The sequence below is a fragment of the Epargyreus clarus genome, unplaced genomic scaffold, assembly GCF_041222505.1.
Source record: "Epargyreus clarus isolate Ecla_fem2 unplaced genomic scaffold, WU_Ecla_fem_2.2 ptg000021l, whole genome shotgun sequence".
NCBI classification, from domain to species: Eukaryota; Metazoa; Arthropoda; class Insecta; order Lepidoptera; family Hesperiidae; genus Epargyreus; species Epargyreus clarus.
Window position 1 is genome coordinate 17,234,988 of NW_027332228.1, and position 21,619 is coordinate 17,256,606.

General features: G+C 44.9%; 1 protein-coding gene across 1 annotated transcript; it reads right to left on the reverse strand.

The window, feature by feature from the left end:
* Positions 1-235: 235 nt before the first annotated feature.
* cnk (connector enhancer of ksr) lies at positions 236-7,941 on the reverse strand. Its single transcript, XM_073084983.1, has 15 exons — positions 7,083-7,941; positions 6,664-6,760; positions 6,452-6,535; positions 5,305-5,789; positions 4,688-5,222; positions 4,226-4,532; positions 3,921-4,087; positions 3,545-3,739; positions 3,110-3,391; positions 2,774-3,007; positions 2,292-2,686; positions 2,119-2,188; positions 1,936-1,985; positions 1,568-1,775; positions 236-1,151 (listed from the first exon to the last, which is right to left on the reverse strand). The coding sequence occupies exons 1-15, from the start codon at positions 7,226-7,228 to the stop codon at positions 936-938; spliced, it is 3,471 nt and encodes a 1,156-aa protein (XP_072941084.1). The 5' UTR covers positions 7,229-7,941; the 3' UTR covers positions 236-935.
* Between the last annotated feature and the right edge of the window lie 13,678 nt (positions 7,942-21,619).

The window sequence follows — 21,619 nt, forward strand, 5'->3', positions numbered from 1 at the left end:
ATTTCATACTCAAAACATTAAGCTTAAATAGAACATCTATGATAATATGTCTTTTTAAAATCTAGTTTTTTATTTATGAAAATGAATCATCTTTAGTAAGTCTGAATAAATGTACATATAGAATATGATGTGATAAAAAAGTTTTTTCTTAATCATTTATCAAATACTTCCAAAATTTAATACAATTAAATAATTAGAAAATTTTTAATTAACAGGATAATTTTATAAAATCGCCTTCAATAAAAATATGAAGATTTATTTTGAATTATATTTACAAATACAATTATTCAGTATTCTCTTTGAGATAACGACACGAGTTGGCACGTTCGGAAATTAATTATAAAAACTGAAAATTTAAAGTATTTTTACATTATTTAAAAAATATTTGTAATATTACGATACATAAAATCAATTTACTTATCGAGTAATATCACGATTACTCATTGGAAGACCCGTCTCGAGTGAGCCATTCATTAGAAGGGTATATCTCCTACATTTTAAAAGTTAGATGGTGAAACACGCAAGGTAGGATATATCCCGCGGTGATCGGAGTCTTCACGTATTATTAACATCGAGGGGAAACAAAATAAATATAGTAGGGTACGTTAACGTGGGCAGGAACGTCGCGGGGCAGTCGGCGCTCGGCCGTCGCCCGAGACGGACGTATCGGTGCAGCAGCGATCCACATCGAGTCCCAATTAGTGACGGCGACACCACAGTCGCCATGAAAGATAAATTTACGAGGGTGCCTCGAACATATTTTTTTATTTTAGTAGCTTCGAGCGAGTACCGCTCACTCGGTAGGTCGAGATAGGGATTTCATATGGAATCGTCGCAATTCAAGGTCAATACGATAGAACGACACGAGTGGCCTAAGCTAGGTTCGGCGCGGAGGGGTCCAGCGCGTGCGCCGAGCGCGACGCCCGCAGCCGCCGTCACGAGCCGCCGCGCTCCGGGCGCTCGGGCCGCTCGCGCTCGGGCCGCTCGCGCTCGGGCCGCTCGCGCTCGGGCCGCTCCGCGCGCTCCACACGCTCGCGCTCGGGCCGCTCGGCGCGGGCGCGGCGCGGCGCCAGGCGGGCCAGCGAGTACGTCTCGGGCTGGAAGGTGGGCGGGCACTGCAGGTGCGGGTACTGCACCGAGCGGCCGCTCTCCTGCCGACACGCCCATATCCACTCCATTAGTATTCAATCTATCCTATTACATTTATATCTATAAATTGTGAATGAGCATAGATTAGTAAAGATTACTCCTAACAAAAAAATGTTACCAGTTTTGATGACAGAAACAATTGAAATTGTTTCTGTCATCTATTTTCGTGTTTGAATTTTTTTTAATTTCTACGCATTTTTTCTTCGATTTCGTGTTTTTGCACCAATTAAATGCGTAAATTACACCATGACAGCCATTAAATGGCTGACAGAATTGTCAAACGTTTAAACCATTTATTTAATGGCTTCCTTCAATTACAAGGCGGTGAGATATCTATAAATAGATAATAGGTGAGATATATATATAAATGAGTTAAAATTTTGAAGTATATATATATATATATATATATAAAGTGTACCTGCCGCGCCGCCTCGCGTCGGCCGCCGCCGAACATCTGTCGCAGGCGCGACACGCCGGCGCCTGGCCCCGCCCCCGCGCCCACCCCCTGCCCCGCCCCCGGCCCCGCCCCCGCGCTGCTGCACGCGCTGCTGGTGGCGCTGCTAGTAGCGCTACTGCTGGTGCTGCTGTGAGCGCCGTTGGTTGTCCCGTTGTTAGCTCCGCTCCAACTGCAAGCATGATCCCACAATTTAATTATAAACAATATGTTTTCCAACCGAATATAACTACAATTCAAAAATGGCCAGCATTATAAAATACGAGTACATCAAATAATTACAAACATTTATGAGCTGACGTTATTGCAACTTATTTAAAAAAAAAAGATACCTGTCCCCAGTAGGTTGCGCATGAGATGGTGAGGAAACACCTGAATGCACCTATAATATAAAATAAAGAATTAGATTTTTATATTGCCCATAATAAAATTATACTCTATAAAATTCGGGACAAAACTACATTTATTTACCAATAATCACAAATAATAGTAATACATATAACAAATTTTCATACCTTATCGTTCCTCCGCAGCGAATCCCGCCAATCAGCCGCTCTCTCCTCCGGGTAAACGATTTTCTCGTACCTTCACATAAATAACAAAATCACAACCACAACATCACGGTGCCATTTCGATAGACTGAAATATAATTATGAATTGGAATAAATTAAAACATTAATATACGTACCCGTCCTTCCCCTTGACGGATATAGGTTTATCGCGAGCCGCCTTGGCCGGCAAGCCGCGCGCCTGCACGTCGGGCGCCGCGTCGGGCGTGCGCGGCAAGCTGCGCGCCTGCAGCTCGGCCGCACCGCGCTCGGGCGCCGCGCGCTCGGGCCCGGCGCGCTCGGGCGCGGGCGCGTCGGGCAGCTCGCCGTAGATGACGTCGGGCACGACGCGCGCGAGCCGCTGCTGCAGCTCGTGCGCCGCCTTGCGGTCCTCGTGCCGGTCGCGCTCGATGCCCATCAGCACGCGGTTCGTGTACACTTGCCGCCGCTCCTCCTCCTGCTTCTTCAGCATGAACTCCTCGAGCGTCACGAACCCCATTATGTTCTCCACCTGCCGGCTCTTCGGTTTCGGGATCTGGGAAAGTGAAAATGTGGCACGGTTGCAAGGAAACCGTTTTACACGGAACGTTAAACCTCGAATGTTACGATCCACTGAACTCACGTGAAACGTAGGCTTCGTTATAAAATCGCTCTTTTCGAAGTCCAGCAAGTTTGGGTTGGAAGCGTGGATGTAGTTTATTGGCTTGGGAATCCTTTTCGAGGCGCGAGTGTCGGAGCGCGGCTGCGGCGGCGAGCGGGGCGCGGGGCCGGGGGCGGGCGCGGGGCCGGGCGGCGGCGCTACCCGACGGTAGCTGCGGTAGTGCTCCGTGGGCACCGGCACACCCGACTGTTTATTCTGTAATCAAATGCAAATTCATATTTTTTTTAAACTCCCATTGGTAAAATTTAACTTTAAAATATTAAAATACTGATAGAAATAACGCAATCCGAGTTATACCTTATTGGTCTTAGAGTCGTCTTTGCTCTTGTTCCTGGAAAAGAACCGGAGGTACTTCCTATCGAGGCTGGTTGACGAGTGGCCAACGTTCTCCTGCGACTCGCTCCGCTGCATCCTGTGCGTTAGTTTCTTCAGCGAACCAAATTTGGACTTATCCTTGTCCTTGTCTTTATCTTTTTCCTTCTCTCGTTCTTTCTCTTTCTCGGACTTTTTCTCCGAGCTGTCATTATCGGACTCCGTGTCGGAGTACTCCGTTTCGGAAAACTGTTTCGAAAGTTCCATCTGAAAATGAATATAAATTAGTGTTACATCGTAAACGTCGTCGTAACGTAATAAAGTATTCGTTGGAATATTTTGGCACAGACAAGGTGGTCGGTGGTGAAGATGAAGTAGAACGCCTTGCCGGTGTGGTGCACCCGCAGGCAGCTCACTGACCTGGCGCGGCTCGGCCAGCAGCGTGGCGCGGTGGATGAGGTGTATCCAGGCGAGCATGGCGTCGCGCTGCTCCGTGGCGAAGTAGAACGCCTTGCCGGTGTGGTACACCTTGAAGGCGTGCGCCCGCGACCGCACCTCCGCCGCCGCGCACGCCGTGAAGCCCTCCAGCGCGATCAGGCACGCCGCGCGCAGGCTCTGCGGGAGAGGCACAGGTGAGTGGGGTACGAGAGGATTGCATGTATTATAACAAAACTTGGCGATTGCGAACGATGAGGAAATCGGATCGGTGCTCGAGGGCCATCTATTACTGGTCCGCCATCCCCCTACCGCCCGCCCGCGCCGCCACGCGCCACACGCGACCAGTGTGCACACTAACGTCGGGGCTCCGGTACGCGTACAGCAGGTTGTGCGCCAGCAGCAGGTGGCGGCGCGCCCAGCGCGGCTGGCTGGCGCCGCGCGCGCGCACGCGCTGCCACACGGCGCCGCCCGCGCCCGCCGCCGCGCCGCGCGCCAGCAGCGCCCGCGCGCCGATGTCGCGCCGCTCTGGGGAACATATGTGCATGTGTCTTCGATTAAATCGATTATCGTCAATCGATATAATAATCGTCAATTAAAACCCCTCGAGCGACTTCGTCTAATTCACGAGCCGATAACATTTCAAGCAATAAATTGTTCACTCACTGGCCAAAATGGAGTTCTTCTTCTTCAAGCTCCGCGACTTGGAAGTGGGGAAGATGCCGCGCACGCCGCTGCCGCCGGGCGACAGCGCGCCGTCGTCCCGCTCCGCGCGCTCCCGCTCCGCGCGCTCGCGCTCCCGCTCGCGCTCGGCGGCGCGCTCGCCGCGCTCGGGCCGCTCCGCTCGCTCCGCGCCGCGCTCCGCTCCGCGCTCCCCTCGCTCCGGCTCGCCGTTGATGGCGGGCAGTTCGCGCCGCTCGTTCGCGATCAGTTTGATATCATGCTTTGTTATGTGACGAAGTGGAACCGATATCTGCCGATAACATTTTTAACTTCAATCAATTTTTAACATAATTGAAACAGATTTTTTATAAATAAATTTAGAACATCTAATATATTCTACCCTACATTTTTTATAGAAAAGTTATAAAAAAATAAATGTAAATTTTAATATAAATACCACATCACCTGTATAGTATCTCCCGGTCGTACAGGTTTTAGAGGAGTTAACTCTCTATTCTCATTCGGTGGTCGGGGAATCATTCTTAGAGCAGGGTATTGAGGGACGGGTACCTCCCGGGAGGGCATGGGCTCCCTCACCAGCGGGATCTGTTCTCGCATTGGGGATAACATTTCTCTGCTCGGAGACATTACATCTCTACTGGGGGACATCTGGTCTCTTTCGGACAATAATGTATCTCGATTCACAGCTACTGACTCCCGTACGACATCTTTGACGGGGGATATCGGCTCTCGAAACGACCCGAAGTCCCTGCTCGGTGACGTGTAATCTCTCAGCGGAAGCTCACGAGATGCCAGCTCCTGTAGCGGTGTCACCGGACTCTGCACCGAATCTCTAGGTTCTCTCACTGGTATTACATCTCGGCTGGGGGAAAATAAAGGATCCTTCGGCTGAGGACGCTGCGTGGAGGGCGGCCGCGGCGGAGGTTCCGGGGGAACGTCTGCGGGTTTCCATCGGTCGGCCATCCGGGGCTTAGGAAACCTTGCAGCAAATAAAAGAGCAAGCGTTAAAAATGTTTTAAGGGTTTAGATAAAAAAGGCCAAGAAATCTTTTGTTACTTTACCTGATGGGAATAATTTTGGCCTCATCAGAATTGAGCGTGTCCTCGATGACGATCTTGGGCGAGACGAGCGAGGACGAGTCGCCGTCGGGCGTGGCGCGCTCGGCGTCCAGCAGCACGGGGTTGACGGCCTGCAGCGGCTCCTCGTCGGCGGCGGCGCGGCGCGAGCGCTGCAGCATGGCCTCCTGCAGCTGCGAGCTCGACTTCTTGAAGTCGAGGATCTGCCCCGCCTTCTCGAGCTGCGGCAGCGTGGGGCTGTCCGTGGGGGGCGTGGTCGGCGACTCGGGGATCGGCTGTATGGGCGCGTGGTCGGGCGGCGCGTCGAAGTCGTAGGCGGGCGTGGAATGGCTCTTGTCGAGCTTGCCGCGCGCGGGCGAGGCGGCGGGCGGCGGCGCGGGCGCGGGCGAGGGCGAGCGCGCGGCGCGCGGCACGCCCAGGCACGTGCGCGGCCGCGGCGACAGCTGCAGCCCCGTGCTGCACGACACCGCCTCACGAACGACCACATTATGCTTTACTCCCGTTCGTATTATATGATAGTACGTTACATCAGTTATTTATTTTCTATCTGCTTGTCTTGACTTCACTTCGAGATTTCTTTATCACTTGTTTTAACGGTGAAGGAAAACATCATCGTCGATCAAGTGAGGTACGTGAAAGGTGGATAAGAATAATAAATCGGCCAGAATGGACTCCTATTAAATCATCGGTAATATGTAACAAACATTTTGAGGAAAAATAGTTTATACCAAGGAAGTCGTCGTATTAATTTGTATATCATAATACTTGTTTCATAATATTAATAAATAATCATCTATGAAAATATGGTATTTTATTAATTTGTGTAATAATTTGGATACGAAAGCTACGTTGCCACGGCAGGCTCATCAAATTAATACTGGATGTCAATCGATAAAAAGTATGAAGGTAACAACACTATTACGCATACATACACATCAATTTTGGTAATGCGTTTAAACTGACAATGTGTATCTTTGACATCCTATATCTATGAGTCTACCAATTCGCGCTTCGCCAGCGCAGTGAACTATGGCCTAACCCTTCTCATTCTGAGAGGAGACCCGTGCCTAGCAGTGGGACAGTAATGGGTTGATGATGATGATGTCTTGACTAAGATTCACAGATTGATTACCTTATCTCGTCGATAGAGTGTAGCGTCGTCGTTTTCGGGGCTGCCGCCTCGCACCCAACGTCGCTGCTGGAGCTCCTGCCAGAACTGAAATAAAAGTAAAATAATTTAAACTAACTATCTTCCCCCTTCGTTCCAAATTCGTTCGTGTTCGTTCCTTGGACATTAAAATGTAATTGAGAAGAATTGATTTTATTGATAATGATAAAATGTACCTGGTCGATGGTTAGCGCTGGTCGTTTGTGCACGGGACTGCCCCCGCTCACGGTGTGCCGCCGCAGCGCCGCCGCCGCCGGCTTGGGCGGGTACAATCTGTAATAATATTATAGAATTTTTTTATCTCAGAAATTTTGCATTAGACCCTTATCACACTTCAATCTTCAATTAGTTTAATACGGTTGAAGTTAAATGGACTTAAGTATTTGTGATTAACCACTTGCTACTAATTAATTTCAATATTTAAATATAAAAAAATCTACAGTAGGTTAGAATACATCAATATTAAGCCCGCACCACATTCTCGCGAAAATTCCGCGAGAACGCGAGTAAAGCACGAAAAACGAGAATGTGGAGCCGATAGGAATCAGGTTTTTATCGCGAGAACGTGATTAAAATGTCAGCGCTATGCGCTTACCTGGCGCGGTCGAGGTGCAGCTGCGTGGGCGAGGCGGGCGGCGACAGCGGCTCGCTGTCGTCGGACGAGGACGCGGCCGCCTCGCCGCGCGCCGCCGCGCCCGCGCCCGCCGCCGCGCCCGCCGCGCCGCGCGGGATGCCGTTCATTTCCAGGCACGGTATCTCCAACTCGTATCTGCGAGAATAAAAATGTGTAGTCGCTCTTCCCTATTTTTCTTGTATAATCTGTGCTTCCTTCCGTATTTTCAAGCTTCGCGCGTAATAGCTACCGATGTGAGCGCTCCCTGCCCTCGCGCTGGCCTTCCACCCGCGTCTCGCGCCTCACCCCATATTAAGGCAAAGATTTTATAGACAAAAATTCAACAAATTTTCAAGGCGATTAGTAATTCACCTGAAAACGAATGTAAAATATAAATATTTTATTGTTTATAATTTACAAATAATAGTCATATTTCAAAATTGTCCTATTTATTTTATTTCATATTAACCTATGCATTGTTAAAATACTATTCCTCTAAGTTTGTATTATAAAATGTAGCTCTCAAGTACAGACTGCTTTAAAATTCATCGACTTGACTAATTACAAATTAGGTAGACATTATGCTCGTTGTATTTACTGAAATGTTCAATCTATCAATATAGTCATTCAAATTCTAGTCGGTACATGGGTGAACAAATAATGAAACATATTGCATCCTTGCACCCTGGAGTTTCTCGCGCCGCTTCTTCTCCATGGCGAAACACCTTCCGAAGCGGGGGGAGGGAGGGTCGACTTTCAAAAAGTATTCCACAGGAATCAATCTCGGATAAATGAGATTCGAACTCGTCTTAAACAAATATTGCAAGTTACGTCATTAAAACTCGGCCCCACGTCACTCGACGCACGGAATCTCCCGGCGGGCGGCGGCGGGCGGGGGCGGTACCTGTGCAGGCGCAGGCGGTCGCGGCGCGGGCGCAGGCGCGGCGCGGGCAGCAGCGCGGGCGGCGGCGGGCGGGGGCGGTACCTGTGCAGGCGCAGGCGGTCGCGGCGCGGGCGCAGGCGCGGCGCGGGCAGCAGCGCGGGCGGCGGCGGGCGGGGGCGGTACCTGTGCAGGCGCGGGCGCAGGCGCGGCGCGGGCAGCAGCGCGGGCGGCGGCGGGCGGGGGCGGTACCTGTGCAGGCGCAGGCGGTCGCGGCGCGGGCGCAGGCGCGGCGCGGGCAGCAGCGCGGGCGGCGGCGGGCGGGGGCGGTACCTGTGCAGGCGCAGGCGGTCGCGGCGCGGGCGCAGGCGCGGCGCGGGCAGCAGCGCGGGCGGCGGCGGGCGGGGGCGGTACCTGTGCAGGCGCAGGCGGTCGCGGCGCGGGCGCAGGCGCGGCGCGGGCAGCAGCGCGGGCGGCGGCGGGCGGGGGCGGTACCTGTGCAGGCGCAGGCGGTCGCGGCGCGGGCGCAGGCGCGGCGCGGGCAGCAGCGCGGGCGGCGGCGGGCGGGGGCGGTACCTGTGCAGGCGCAGGCGGTCGCGGCGCGGGCGCAGGCGCGGCGCGGGCAGCAGCGCGGGCGGCGGCGGGCGGGGGCGGTACCTGTGCAGGCGCAGGCGGTCGCGGCGCGGGCGCAGGCGCGGCGCGGGCAGCAGCGCGGGCGGCGGCGGGCGGGGGCGGTACCTGTGCAGGCGCAGGCGGTCGCGGCGCGGGCGCAGGCGCGGCGCGGGCAGCAGCGCGGGCGGCGGCGGGCGCGCGCCGCGGCGGCGCAGGCGCAGCGCCAGCTCGGCGCCCGCGCTCGCGCACAGCGCCTCCACCGCCGCGCCGCTCCACCCGATCACGCAGCGACCGTTCACCTGCCGCGCGCACAAAACGTTCGCGTTGGAGATTCGATCGTATGTAATCTATGCTCTGATTCATAGTTAGATGTCCAAATTGTAAACGAAGAAATGTCGTTGTCGACATCCGATTACGGATATTGTAAACCTTAACGAGTCAACGAGAAACAAAAACTTAAACAAACTCAACAAAAAACATAAATTTTATCAACTATTATACACAATTTAACAGACGCGCGATGAAAACGTGAAAGTATTGGAATTCGATTACGATCTCGAAAATGTATAACAACAGCAACGAAACTTAAAAATGGCGGCACAAAAAATGTTTTGGATGCCGATGGTGTTACCATTATCGCATTTTAACTTTCTACCAAAGTATAATAAAACAAGTTTTTTTTTTTTTTTATAATATGAGAGTAGCAGACGAGCATGCAGTCCACCTGATGGTAAGTGACTACTGCCGCCCATGGACATCTGAAATCAACCCCAGATAGGATTAGATATTCCTACCTGAGGTCGGTCACAGATGCGCCGCTACCCCTGAGGACTAAGCTGGAACGCCTCGGAAAAGTCTATCTCCCTTACCACACCCTTCAAACCGGAACACAGCAGCGCCTAACACTGCTGTTATTAGGTAGAAATAGGTGTGGCGGTGGTGCCGCCGGAGTCACACAGGGTTCTACCACCTTCAAAAAAAGTTTTATTATTACCATTGTATTGAACGAAATTCAGATAATATACATATTACAAAATATGAATTAATCTTAATTTATTTTATTATCGTTGTATTACTTTAATATCATCAAAAATAAGAAGCTACCATGTGAAACGTATTTTCTTGATAGTTCAACAACACCTTTGTTTACATTTTGGACACCTAATTATGAATCGGACTATATATTTAATAGAATTCCTTTTTTTATAATACAAGAGTAGCAGACGAGCATGCAGTCCACCTGATGGTAAGTGGCTACTGCCATCCATGGACATCTGTAATCAACCCCAGATAGGATTAGATATTCCTACCTGAGGTCGGCCACAGATGCGCCGCTACCCCTGAGGACTAATCTGGATCGCCTCGGAGAAGTCTGTCTCCCTTACCACACCCTTCAAACCGGAACACAGCAGCGCCTAACACTGCTGTTATTAGGTAGAATTAATGTTCGAGACTACATGACAAAAATTTAAAAATAACTAATAAATAACACATCTAAGCAATACGTTAAGCCAACGCGATCCGGAGAACAATCGTGATGATGCCGCAGCGGGACGGTCGCGTGTACCTGCACGATCTCGTCGCCCTCGTGCACGCGGCCCGAGGCGTGCGCGGGCGAGCCGAAGCGCACGTGCGCCAGCTGGTGGTGGCCGCAGTACGACGGCCGCACGCGGAAGCCCAGCGCGCGCCCGCGCTGCGCCAGCGTCACGCCCGCCAGCGACGCCGGCTGCAGGATCATCGGGTCCGACACCTCCTGCCACCACACACGTAGTAATACAATACACACATACTAATTCTGATTTTAAAAGTGGTAAATTCTTCATATTTTGACTTAGATAGCATCTCTACCACCGCTACTTTTGCTTTATAAGACACGCTTATATTCAAATTTAGTCCACAAGGGTAAAAATGGACCTGCGGCAAGAATGGGTAGAACTTCGATCAAATTTTATGTTGATTAAAGATGTCCATGAGAAACGGTTTCCACTTTTCATCGGGTGTATTTCAAATTGTAAAATTTCGAACCAGAAAAAAAAATTATCATTTAATCTTACCTTTTAAACAAAAAATTAAAATGGCTTCCATAATTAATCCAATTTATTGAAAAATACATTAAAGTAATGAAGGGCCACAAGTACAGTTGTAAAGAAGAAATGAATGTAGGAGCGAATGAGTGCAAGAAGGCAGTGTACCTGTATGATGTAGTCGGCGACGGCGGCGGCGGCGGCGGCGGCGTGCGCCACGGCGCGCGCGGGCTGCTCGGCGAAGCGGTCGCGCTGCGCGCACGTGGCCGCCTCCAGCGACAGCGTCAGCAGCGCCGCCTTGCGCTCCGCCAGCCCGCCGCCCGCGCACAGCCCGCATCTGCGACACGACCATACCCCAGATCCCTTGCAGCCCGACACTCCAGCACCGCTTCACCGGCACACATGAATTAAGCACGTGTGACGACCTCCCGCTACTCGACAAGAGATAGCGCCACGAGTATCCTGAATCACGCTATCGAAGTTTTCTAAAACAACTTTCAACATATATACAAGTTCCGAACTGAGACTGTCGGAGCACGGCCACTCCCCGGGCATGATCACCTAGCCCGGCGGGAGATCTCCCTTTGGCAAACACGGATATGTATATCCGTCGCAAAATTTATTTTATCCCAAAACATAACGATATTGCAATAACATAAACAGGAATTAACAATGTGTTATATGATTGACTCAGTAAATATGTTTGATACTTAGCAATTTGTAATAGTTATATGTATAATTCATGAATGAATGTCACAGTGATGAAAACATAAAAATAATATTATACACTCATATACACTCTAAAATTCCCTGTAGTTGGTGCTATAAACATATGCAAACATAACATCAGACCTAAGATTTGAACTTGGTCAGAGTTTAAACCCGAAACTTTAACTACAAGACTGGAATAGGTTCGGAATCAGTGACAAATTCAGTCACAAATTACGTGAAATCTTTTTAACTACAACTTTGTATCATAAACATAGAATAACGTTGAAAAAGCTAGTTACTATCATGAATGGCCTATTCAGTTACTTTGCTATGATTTATTGATTCACATTCAATGAGACTATGGCATAACAATAAATATACATAGATTGAGTACACGCGTCGCGGTAGACAGTTAAATGCGTACTGAAGTAAATTGATCATGACGACCGCGCGCGGGACCTACAATGCTGACAAAACAATAATTCTTACATGTACATGTTGTATAATAAAAAGTCATAAGCACCGTACCTATCTAGCCAGCAGACGAGCGGCTTGACGGCGTGCACGGTGCGCGCGACGTCGGCCAGCGAGGGCGTCTCCAGCCGCGCGTCGGCGTGCGCCCGCAGCGCGCGCGCCAGCGCCGCCGCCGCCGCCGACACGCGCACCGCCAGCTGCTGCACGCACTCGCGCGACACCTCGTATTGCTGCAACCGCGCAACGCTATCGTCACTTAACGTACATAACACTACACTTACATACATAACAGTACACTTAACATCATCGTAATTACTAAGACTTCGCTGTCCGTCCGTCTGTCACGGGCCTATATCTCCGGAACCGTAATAGATAGACACATAATTTTTTTTCAGAAGATGCATAACGGTGACCGCTATAACATACTAAAAATAAAATAATATTGAATATTAAAGGGAGACCCCCTTTAATATTTATCCCCCATCATAGAGAAGTATAGATATCTCACCACCTTGTAATTGAAGGAAGCCATTTGGCTTAAAAATTTAATTGAAATTGACATTTTCAATTGTCAGAACTCCTTACATTTTCTTGTTAGGTAGGAGTGAGTAATCTCTACCAAAAGATCTTGTAGGCTATTATAGCGTAGGTATTTTCGCTTTTGTATGGGAGTGAGGTATCTGTTACGTAGTAACTATTTATTAATCTGTGTCTTTACTAATCTATGTCACTTTTCACAATATACAGGTAGGAAACAACCATTTATTCCACCTGAAGGTAGGTGGCCACTACCTCCCGTTTACATCTGTAATCAATTACACATAAAATTAGAGTCCTATCTGAGTTCAACCACAGATGTGTTGTTGAAGACTACATTAAAATGCCTGTTTTTTTTTTTAATATTGGAGTACCAGACGGGCATGTAGTCAACATGATGATAAGTGGCTACTGCCGCCCATGGACATTGGTGAACCCCAGATAGTTTTAGATGTTTCTACCTGAGGTCGGCCACAGATGCGCTACTACCCCTGAGGACTAAGGTGGAATGCCTCAAATAAGTATGTCTCCATAACCACACCCTTCAAACCAGAACACAGCAGCGCTTCACACGGTTGTTATGAGCCACCAAGGGCCTTCAAAATCAATTTCTTATAATATACAAGTAGAAAATAACCATGCATTCCACCTGAGGAATGAGTTAGAATGCTTTAGATAAGTATATTTTCCGAAAATGGCAGCTCTTAACATTACTGTTGGGCAGATATAAGTATGTTGGTGATACATCCTAATACCTTAAAAAAATATTATTTGTTACATATGCTAATCCAACTCACTATGTTTTTTCTATATGATTATTTTAAAGTGTCACTGTGACTATACTATCACCATTCCTTAATGTACCACAAAGATAGAATTTGCTAAATGCTTCCCCCACAAAGTCAAATCAAAATCAAATAAAATCATTTTTTTTTATCCAAAATAGGTTCTTTACAGAGCACTTTTTGAATGTCAATACAACTACCACCACTTCACAAGGTGTTTCGTTATGGAGAAGAACCCAAAAAACATTCTAACAACGACAACACAACCATTCTCATTTTCGAATTATACTTGTTTTGTATACTTGTATTGAATTAGTATTGTAATACTGCCACATTCTGGTTTTTTAAAAAATATGCTACTTAAAGGAATCCCATTGCAATCACAGATGCATCACCACTCCATCATATCACCCTTGCCCACTGCTGGGCACAGGTCTCCTCTCATATTGAGGACGATAAGGCCATAGTCCACTGCGCTGGTCAATTGTGTATTGGTAAACTTCACATACCTATGAGTATTTTTTTTATAAATCTCTCATATATGCAGGTTCTCACACTTTGTTTTTCTTGACAGTTTAGCAAGTGAAAATTAATTTCTAATATGCACAAAACTTTGAAAATTCAGAGGTGCATGCCAGGGATTTGAACCTCAGACACCTCGATCGAGAGGCCGAGTTTCTTAACCACTAGGATACGACTGCTTTTATAAGTAATATACATTACTACTATTCTTGGGCCACTCAGAGAATGCATTCCTGAAGTCTCTTGGTCAATGTCTATTGGACATGACTGTAGATAGCGAATACTTTTTTTATCATTACTAACTCTTTGAATGTGACTCCTCCTCCTTCGGTTGTTGCTCACAGTATAGCATCGTCATGACCTGTTTCAGTATTTTTGTATATGAGCTCGCGTCATTTATGATGATTGGTGCCGCAGTACAAAAAGTGGTTGACGTTTGCATCCAGTTGCTTACATGTGGATAATGGACAACACTCAACAACACTTAAAATTTGCTTTAATCATTCAGACATAACTTGTTAAGAATGCATTCTCTGAGCGACAATACCAAAAGATGACAGCATTACTGAATATGCATACATAAAAAAGAATTGATCAATGTCACCAGTGACTCACACAATCTTCATTGTATTACAACTCATTTTTTATTAAACCATTCATTTAAATTAAACTATTTTTGTTATCACACAAAGTTGATGACTCAGGCTATTAAAATCCTGTCACATAATTGAAGACCATATTACAAAATAACATTGTAGCTAAAATGACAAATCGATAATACAAATATCAGTTCTGAAATAGAGTCCTCAACTTCAAAGTGAAGGTCACCAACCTGATAAAAGGCAGTAGAACCTTTTATAGCTCCACTATGATAATACAACCACAACATATAGTTGTACTTTATAAGGCAATTGTTTATCGCTGCTGTGTTCTGGTTTGACAGTGAAGACGGGGGCATTTCACAAGGGGTTCCAAGATAGATCTGAGAAATAGCAATGCACTTGGGTGTATTTCAGTAAATATTATAAGAATATTAGATGAGATGATTTCAAGTATCCCAACCTTATGATTCTATCTCTCTAAGTGTCATTCAACCGCAATAAGCAGCGACAACAGAAACTTGTAACAAATTAAACAGTCTATCACGGCTCACAGCTAACAAATTATGTAAGTATAAAAACTGTAAATAGTCAGATTATAATGAATCCGTAATCGCTTAGTGAGTAAAAGTGCGTACGTACAAAATTCCTTAAGTGTTCAACAGCTTCCAGCAAGAGCTCCTGGTGTCCGATGATATGTATTCCGAGGTACTCGAGGTCGTCGCAGCGCAGCGTCAGCAGCTTGGCGCCGTTAAGGCCGCGCTCCCGCAGCGCCGGCACGTACTGCGCCACCGCCGGCTCCAGCCCTGCGGACAGCCCGAGCGGTGACTCACGACCACACTGCACCAGAACTTCGACGTAACACTCAACAGCTAACACCACAAACCTGACATCCATTCCGCCACCTGGTCCGGGGACCACTCCAGTATGTTTAAACTCCCCGAAGGCATCCTTTCACTTTCTGAATCGATCCTTTTATTACATTTCGAAACGGACCATCAAAATGATCAAAATATTGTCAGCCGACATTGTTTATTGTCACGCAACAAGAGAATGCGCACAGACTAATTATATCGATACTACAGAATACAGTCAATACAGATAGTTGTACTTTCGACAAACGTCATTTTCTTAAAATCTTTATCACTATTAAAAAAATATTACAATTAAAAGAATGTTTCAGTATAAGAAGTTGTATTTTATAATAACAGTGATATTGTAGTTTTAACATCATACTTTGTTTATTAGTGTGAGTAAGTTAAAGCAAGATGGCGCTAGTGGTATCAATTTGTTCTTATTCATTCATATTAAGAAGCAGGCCATGTAACATTAACTACATATAAAATACTTTGAAAAAAAATAACGTCATACCAAATTTATTCATTATGCGTTTATATGCTGTACTAAATATCTACCTATTTTTTTTCCATAACAGAAGTTCAAAATATAACCGCGAACATGCACCACCTGATGGCTGCTGTCGCCGATGGACTTTTATTTATCAACCCCAGATAAGATTAGTCTCGAACTTTTTTTGGCCGTAGACCCTTTTGCGGCACCACGGCCACAAATATTACTGTTTAACAGCATTATTAAGCACTGCTGTTTCATTTCCTATTTTTACATTCTTATCTAGAGTAACTACTTTTTCTGCAAATCTAAATGGAACCAACAATGGAACCCACCTATATTTTTCTGGACAAAAAAGAATTTTCAAAATAGGTTTAGGTACTTATAAGTGACGGAGTGGTAGAGTAACAAAATTTTGAGGTCGGTTAGAAATAGATGAATGACATTAAAATAATACATCGAAATTATACTTAGGTAGATAATTAGGTATGTTCATAGTATTGTAATTACCTACGATTTCTATCTTACAGTGGATGTCGAAAATCGCTCGTGCATTGCAACATTCCCATTGTTGTTTAAAATCTTCTGTGATTATTTTCCTAAGTTTTTTTTTCGCCTTATATTATTATTAAACCGTAAATAGGTATTTTTTTTCTTTACTTTATATTTCCTAAATTTTATGTTTCTATTTCACTTTTATATTCAATATGCCGTGATAACTTGATATTTTTTCTGCAGCTTGAACAAAACTTCAGAGACATCTCCAAGAAAATGTGTCCAACATTCAATCATTATTACTTATTACAAATGTTTGCAGGGACATATAGTAACTATTTCAGGTGTTTCAAAGTCAGCCGTTAATATAATAAAAATAAAAATTAAGGAAAATATAGATACCCCTTGAGGCAGCTTGTGCGGCAAAAAACGACAGAAAAATGGTTACCACTACAGATAATGATCCTAAAATTAACGATATTTGCTTTCAAATCGTAATATAAGTATTGATCGTTTATCTACAATTATTAACGACGAAGAAGGAAAAGTTTTCGATAGAAAAGTTTGAAGGTGGCTAGCGCAGGAGAACCTGATCGGTTGGCGGCCCACTAAAAATCCACAACTCATCGTAGCTATGATGAAGAGATTCGATGGTCCTAACGACATAGATATATGAATTATGATCGAGTAATTACAATATGTTAAGTAGGCCGGTGTGTCCATAACATTTTTTATGTGATACTTGAAATACTTTATAGATATTATTTTCCGATTTTAATCGATAAAGGTTCATACGTCAGACATAATCCTGGTGTGCAATTCCACTCAGAGTGCCTGGTGGAGGGATTTAAACACCCTGTTAGTGTTATGGTGTAACCTGTGATCTCAGTCTAAGTTATCGGCACCTATAGGTACATCATATAAAGGACCATGAGGCAAGATAACTACGAGCGTGTACTAGAAAATCGGATATTGCCTCTTTTCACTCAGAGGTTCCCTGAGTATGGCATCTTGCCACAAAGTCAAGAGTATAATTGCATTTCTAGCTGATAAAAACATTACTGTCATGCATGGCCAAAGACCTTACTAGACATGGACCCTGACGGCCCTGGGCCCTGGAGAAATAGAAGTCATCATTATAGCTCAGGATAGCATTTCAAATATTATAAAAAAATTACTAAATTGTTCTGGATATGAAACTTGCTGTTTTTATTATCGTCATAGCATGTTCTTGTAATTAAAAAATACCGTTTTTTTTTTTCTCGAGGGGGAACCTTCAAAAGGTACCCGGTGCCGTGGGAGCGACACGGGGTTATGTGGGACTTTTACCGCACTAAAACCCCCCCGGTGGCCGTCCTCGGCGCTGCGTAGAGGACTCCGGGATCTCCAAAGGAACGCGACCGGAGTCCTCTCAGCGCACTGCCCGTCGGGCTCCGCCCAGGTGAGTTTGTATCACCACATCGTCTGGTGTATACGACGGAATGCGACCACACATATCACCGTCCTTCCCGGGGTCGCTAGCCGGGCGGTTCGAGCTCCCACTCTTACCGCCCGCAACCCCGAAAGCCCCTTTTAGTCGCCTCTTACGACAGGCAGGGGATACCGTAGCCCTATTCTGGCCCCGGAACTACAGGGACAATTAAAAAATACCTAGGACCCCTGCTACCGATGACTTGTTTGAACAATTCCGTGAAAGTAGAAAATACTAAAATCCCACACAACTGTCCCTAATAATACGGACACCCACGGTAGTTGTATTTAAAGGTGAATAACTCAGATCTGAACCGGATCAAATATTCAGATCACTTATTACATGAGTTTGAACTGTAGGTCAAACTCAAACAGATCAGGTCAATTCAGGTCGCGGTTCACGGCGGTTCGTTAATCGTGAATGTGAGTTATTCTTTGATTAATTATGCAATTTTAACTTTTAACTCCTAGGATATAAAGTTTAATGTCAAAAAAATGTAAGTGATGCGACATCTGTTGGGGTTTTGTGAATATCGCTTGTCGATGACTTTTAGATGGCGCTTACTTTATATGTAACTCAATGAGAATTCTTTTTAGTCCTAGCTTTCATAATAAGATGGCATTTTTATTAAATTTATTCTTACGGGTAAATGGTACTGGTTATCGACTGAACAATTTATTTACTTAGAAAAATAAGTAAATTCGATTTATAATCGTCACAGTAATATATATCAATAACTTTCTAACTGACTTTATTAACTAATAATAAAAATCGTATTTTAATTCAACATTACTACAACATCGGTAAAATAATAAAAATTACAGACATTGCTTCTTTAACTTGACATTATTAAAAACATTATGTCTCAAACTAATAAACTTGATTTGCAATCCCGCGCCATGCTAACATCGGCGAGCCCTGGAGCCATGACTACCGTAAACCGTTTGTCGTTTGAATGGTTTGACGCGTTTGAATCGATTGATCCGTTTGAATCGTTTGAACTTTTTAAACTGTTTGAACCATTTGAGTCGTTTGAGTCGTGTGACTCACTAGATCCTACGACTCGCACAGTTCGCAACGCGGCTCTCGAGTCATGCGGCTCGTTCAGATCAGACAATTCCATTGAGTTAATTTGAACTGATCTGTGAACCGGTTCATAACTCCGGTTCAACCTTATGACTCGCGACCTCGCGATCTGTTTGAGTTACCCATGTCGAGTTGTATTGTACTTTACGAAACCTAGGACTACCTATATCAGTCACTTTCTAGGATGCAATCTGCAAAGGCTAAAAATGAAACCCTATTATAACCTAACCTTCGGCCCTTTGTCCATCTGTCTGTCTAACACAGAGCTCTATCTTTTGAACCATACTATTTATTAGCATCCCCAACAAAAAAATATGTCAAAACGCATAAAAAAACAATTTATTAAGAGTGTTTGCGTCATTGCACAATAGAGGTGATAGATGTTTCTGTTTTAATATCGCTGCCTCATAGGGGAGACCGAGGAGAGTTGTGGCAGAGGAGAGTTGTGACAAATTCGATTTCTCCCTACCTACAATAGTTAGCGAGCTGGCAACTACACTTATTTGTCGCTTTAGAGACGCACTACTTGACTTAGTACCCGCCGACAGCGTACAAGAAACAGTTGCGAAGTTATGTAGGTGCAAATTTCGATTTAATATTGATCATGTCCTATTACATGTGTATTGTTGTGTTATTTTTTGTTAAGTTGAATGGTTCTTCATGTTTTAAAACGTGGCATTGACATTCTGGGTTGGCATTAGGTTTTAAAAAAAATATAGTCCGACCAAGTCGCTATTTTCAGTAGGTACGTAGGCGAGCGATATGTTATAAGTATAACATATAATTACTTGTTATATGTTGTTTTTGTTGGTGACGAATGTGCTAAAAGATGATCAAAATACTTTTTGTAAAAAAACGTAATATGTTTCATTTATTTGTGATATATTTAATGTTTTTAATGTACAAACAGTGTAAAAACAATGCCGTCACAACTCACCTAAGTCTCCCCTACTTTCTACCTATGCATATTTTGTTTCATGTTATTTTTTCTCCTTCCATTTATTTCATTTTTGTTGCAATTAGCCGAATATTATTTTTTCTTTCTTTCTCTCATTCTTTCTTAAAGGTGGCTCATGTAACTTAAAATATGTTTTGTCTGCCATTGCGGTTATAACGTGGTAGTAAGGTATCGATGGGTAGGTATGCTCAGCAAAATCAAACAAAAACATAAATTGGGCTGTTTAAGTGCTTGTACACAAAACTGCGATGCGACGCGACGCGAATTTGCAACGCAGAAAATTGCGACACGAATTTCTGCGATGCGATATCGTGCGGCATAGCGTCTCCCAGGGTGACCATTCTTCCGAGAACCGTTTTGAAAATTAGGTCGTGACATAGATCGTAAAAAGAAGTGTGCACTTTTGTTGTTGCTTAGGAGATACAGCAAAGAGTAACAATTATATTTAGTTTCCCAAAGAGTCCCGTTCCTCAATCAGTAATATGAAAAGTCAACGTCGTGCTTTGTCATTTTTTACATTAAAGTATACGTCTTCCCAGCCAACAAATACAGGTCTGTGCATCTTCCCCACACGCTGTCTCAGAACGAACTAAAAATGGCATCAATAAGTGTGACGAAACATCGCAGGAATGCGCGATGCGAATTAATTCGCAAGTTTTTGCGATGCGTCGAGGGAGCTCGCAGATTTTTAGGATGCGACGTCGCATCGCAGTTTTGTGTACGAGCCCTAAAACCCCTAGGTACTTAAACGGATTTTGACGAGCCTTTCATGAGCTCATATCTCAGGGCTGTGCTATGCCTTAGGTGGTTTGATTCCGGCGGCACCACCGCCACACCTATTTCTGCCTCATAACAGCAGTGATAAGCGCTGCTGTGTTATGGTTTGAAGGCTGTGTGTAAGGGAGACATACTTTTCCGAGGCATTCCAGCTTACTCCTCAGGGGTAGCGGCGCATCTGTGGCCGACCTCAGGAAGGAATATCTAATCCTATCTGGGGTTGATTACAGATGTCCATGGGCGGCAATAGCCACTTAACATCAGGTGAACTTCATGATCTTCTGCTACTTCTATATTAAAAACAAAACTTAAATATTCTTCGAGTATTCAGTGTTCTCGACAGTAGATCTCTACCAATCTTTCTTAATCCGCTATATAAATATATATGCTCCTTTATACCTTATTTTGGTTTATACCTAGATATTATTATTCCTAATAGAGTGTACAGACATTCCAACAAAATAACAGACTGGCTATAGAGAAATTTTGAGAATTTCTATTATTTTCTATTCGAAATTAAAGATATTTTTTATTTTTCGTAATGAAATTAAATATAAAGAACCGCGACTCAATTCAATTAAATCACGAAGGGATCTATGTTTAAACCATTGAATTTAAAATTTTCCACTACTTACAACGTAGGTGGGTACCTAATCGGTATGTAGGTATCAGCACATCATTCATTAATGTGTTCCATTATGAAAAGCTCTACAAGTAGAACGGTCTGTGTCACATAGTCTAAGCTTTCCAGCATAGTCAAAAGTAAAATTGAACCTGTCTTCAATGGACCTGTACCCTTACCAATACGTAACCAAATATCAAAACAGTCATATTTGTCGAAACGTAAAAACTCCTGGTAAGGGTACTCTATACACCTTGCAAATGCCCATGCCCATGAGTAAACGGTGTACCCTACAACAAATGATAGGGACATTAGGGAAAAAATGTTACGACATATTTCCCAAGATTAATAATTATCGAACAGTATATTTATTAAATAAATGTATAATTATATAACATTGTTATTCAATTATTTTATAATTATAAACGATTCAAAGAAAAGCTTATAAAACTAATAAATTGTACTTAATAATGGACCTCTACATAAATATCTGCATCTGAAGGATTCTTAGAGGTAGGTAGGTACAGTTTGCAAGCTCATTATTACAATACAGAGTATGGTGTATTTCATAGATATGAAAATAGTGAGTTATCATTATATCATTGGGTGACATCTA

Coding starts and splice junctions, on each gene's coding strand:
- cnk (XM_073084983.1), bottom strand. CDS start 7,228: ATGAACGGCATCCCGCGCGGCGCGGCGGGCGCGGCGGCGGGCGCGGGC. Junction 5,790..6,451: donor CACTCTATCGACGAGATAAG/GTAATCAATCTG, acceptor GTCGTTCGTGAG/GCGGTGTCGTGCAGCACGGG. Junction 1,776..1,935: donor GCGCAACCTACTGGGGACAG/GTATCTTTTTTT, acceptor TCATGCTTGCAG/TTGGAGCGGAGCTAACAACG.